The sequence below is a fragment of the Poecile atricapillus genome, chromosome Z, assembly GCF_030490865.1.
Source record: "Poecile atricapillus isolate bPoeAtr1 chromosome Z, bPoeAtr1.hap1, whole genome shotgun sequence".
Lineage (NCBI taxonomy): Eukaryota > Metazoa > Chordata > Aves > Passeriformes > Paridae > Poecile > Poecile atricapillus.
Window position 1 is genome coordinate 1,666,683 of NC_081289.1, and position 459 is coordinate 1,667,141.

The 459-nt window shown below is 65.8% G+C and overlaps 1 protein-coding gene across 1 annotated transcript; it reads right to left on the bottom strand.

The window, feature by feature from the left end:
* Positions 1-459, bottom strand: LOC131573893 (urocortin-3-like). Its single transcript, XM_058828239.1, has one exon. The coding sequence runs from the start codon at positions 457-459 to the stop codon at positions 1-3; it is 459 nt and encodes a 152-aa protein (XP_058684222.1).

Consider the following 459-nt stretch of genomic DNA (forward strand, 5'->3'; position numbering starts at 1 on the left):
TCACTTCCTCCGCCCGATCTGGGCCATGAGGTGGGCGTTGGCTGCTGCCTTGGCCCGCAAGTTCTTGGCCTTGGCGATGTTGAAGAGGATGTTCATGATGTTGGTGGGGACGTCGAGCGACAGCGTGACCTTGGTGTGCCGGTCGCTCTTGGCCCGGTTCTGCGAGCTCTTGCCCTTCAGCCGCGCCTGGGACGCGTATGGGGAGTGGCCGTCCCCCGGGAATGTCCTTTTCCCCAGCTCTTCCTCCTCCGCCTCCTCCTCTGACGCCTCCTCCAGGGACGGCGACTCGGAGCCGCGCTTGTCCAGGACGGCGTTTTCCTCGGGATGGATCTTCTGCGCTTCCGACAGGGCGGCGTTGAGGCAGCTGAAGATGGAGGCGGCGTTGGAGAGGCTCAGGGCCCGGCCGGTCCCGGCAGCTCCGAGCAGGATGAGGAGGAGCAGCAGCCTGGGGTGGGACAT

Excerpts from the sequence above, each read along its gene's own strand:
- LOC131573893 (XM_058828239.1), bottom strand. The coding sequence starts at position 459 with ATGTCCCACCCCAGGCTGCTGCTCCTCCTCATCCTGCTCGGAGCTGCC.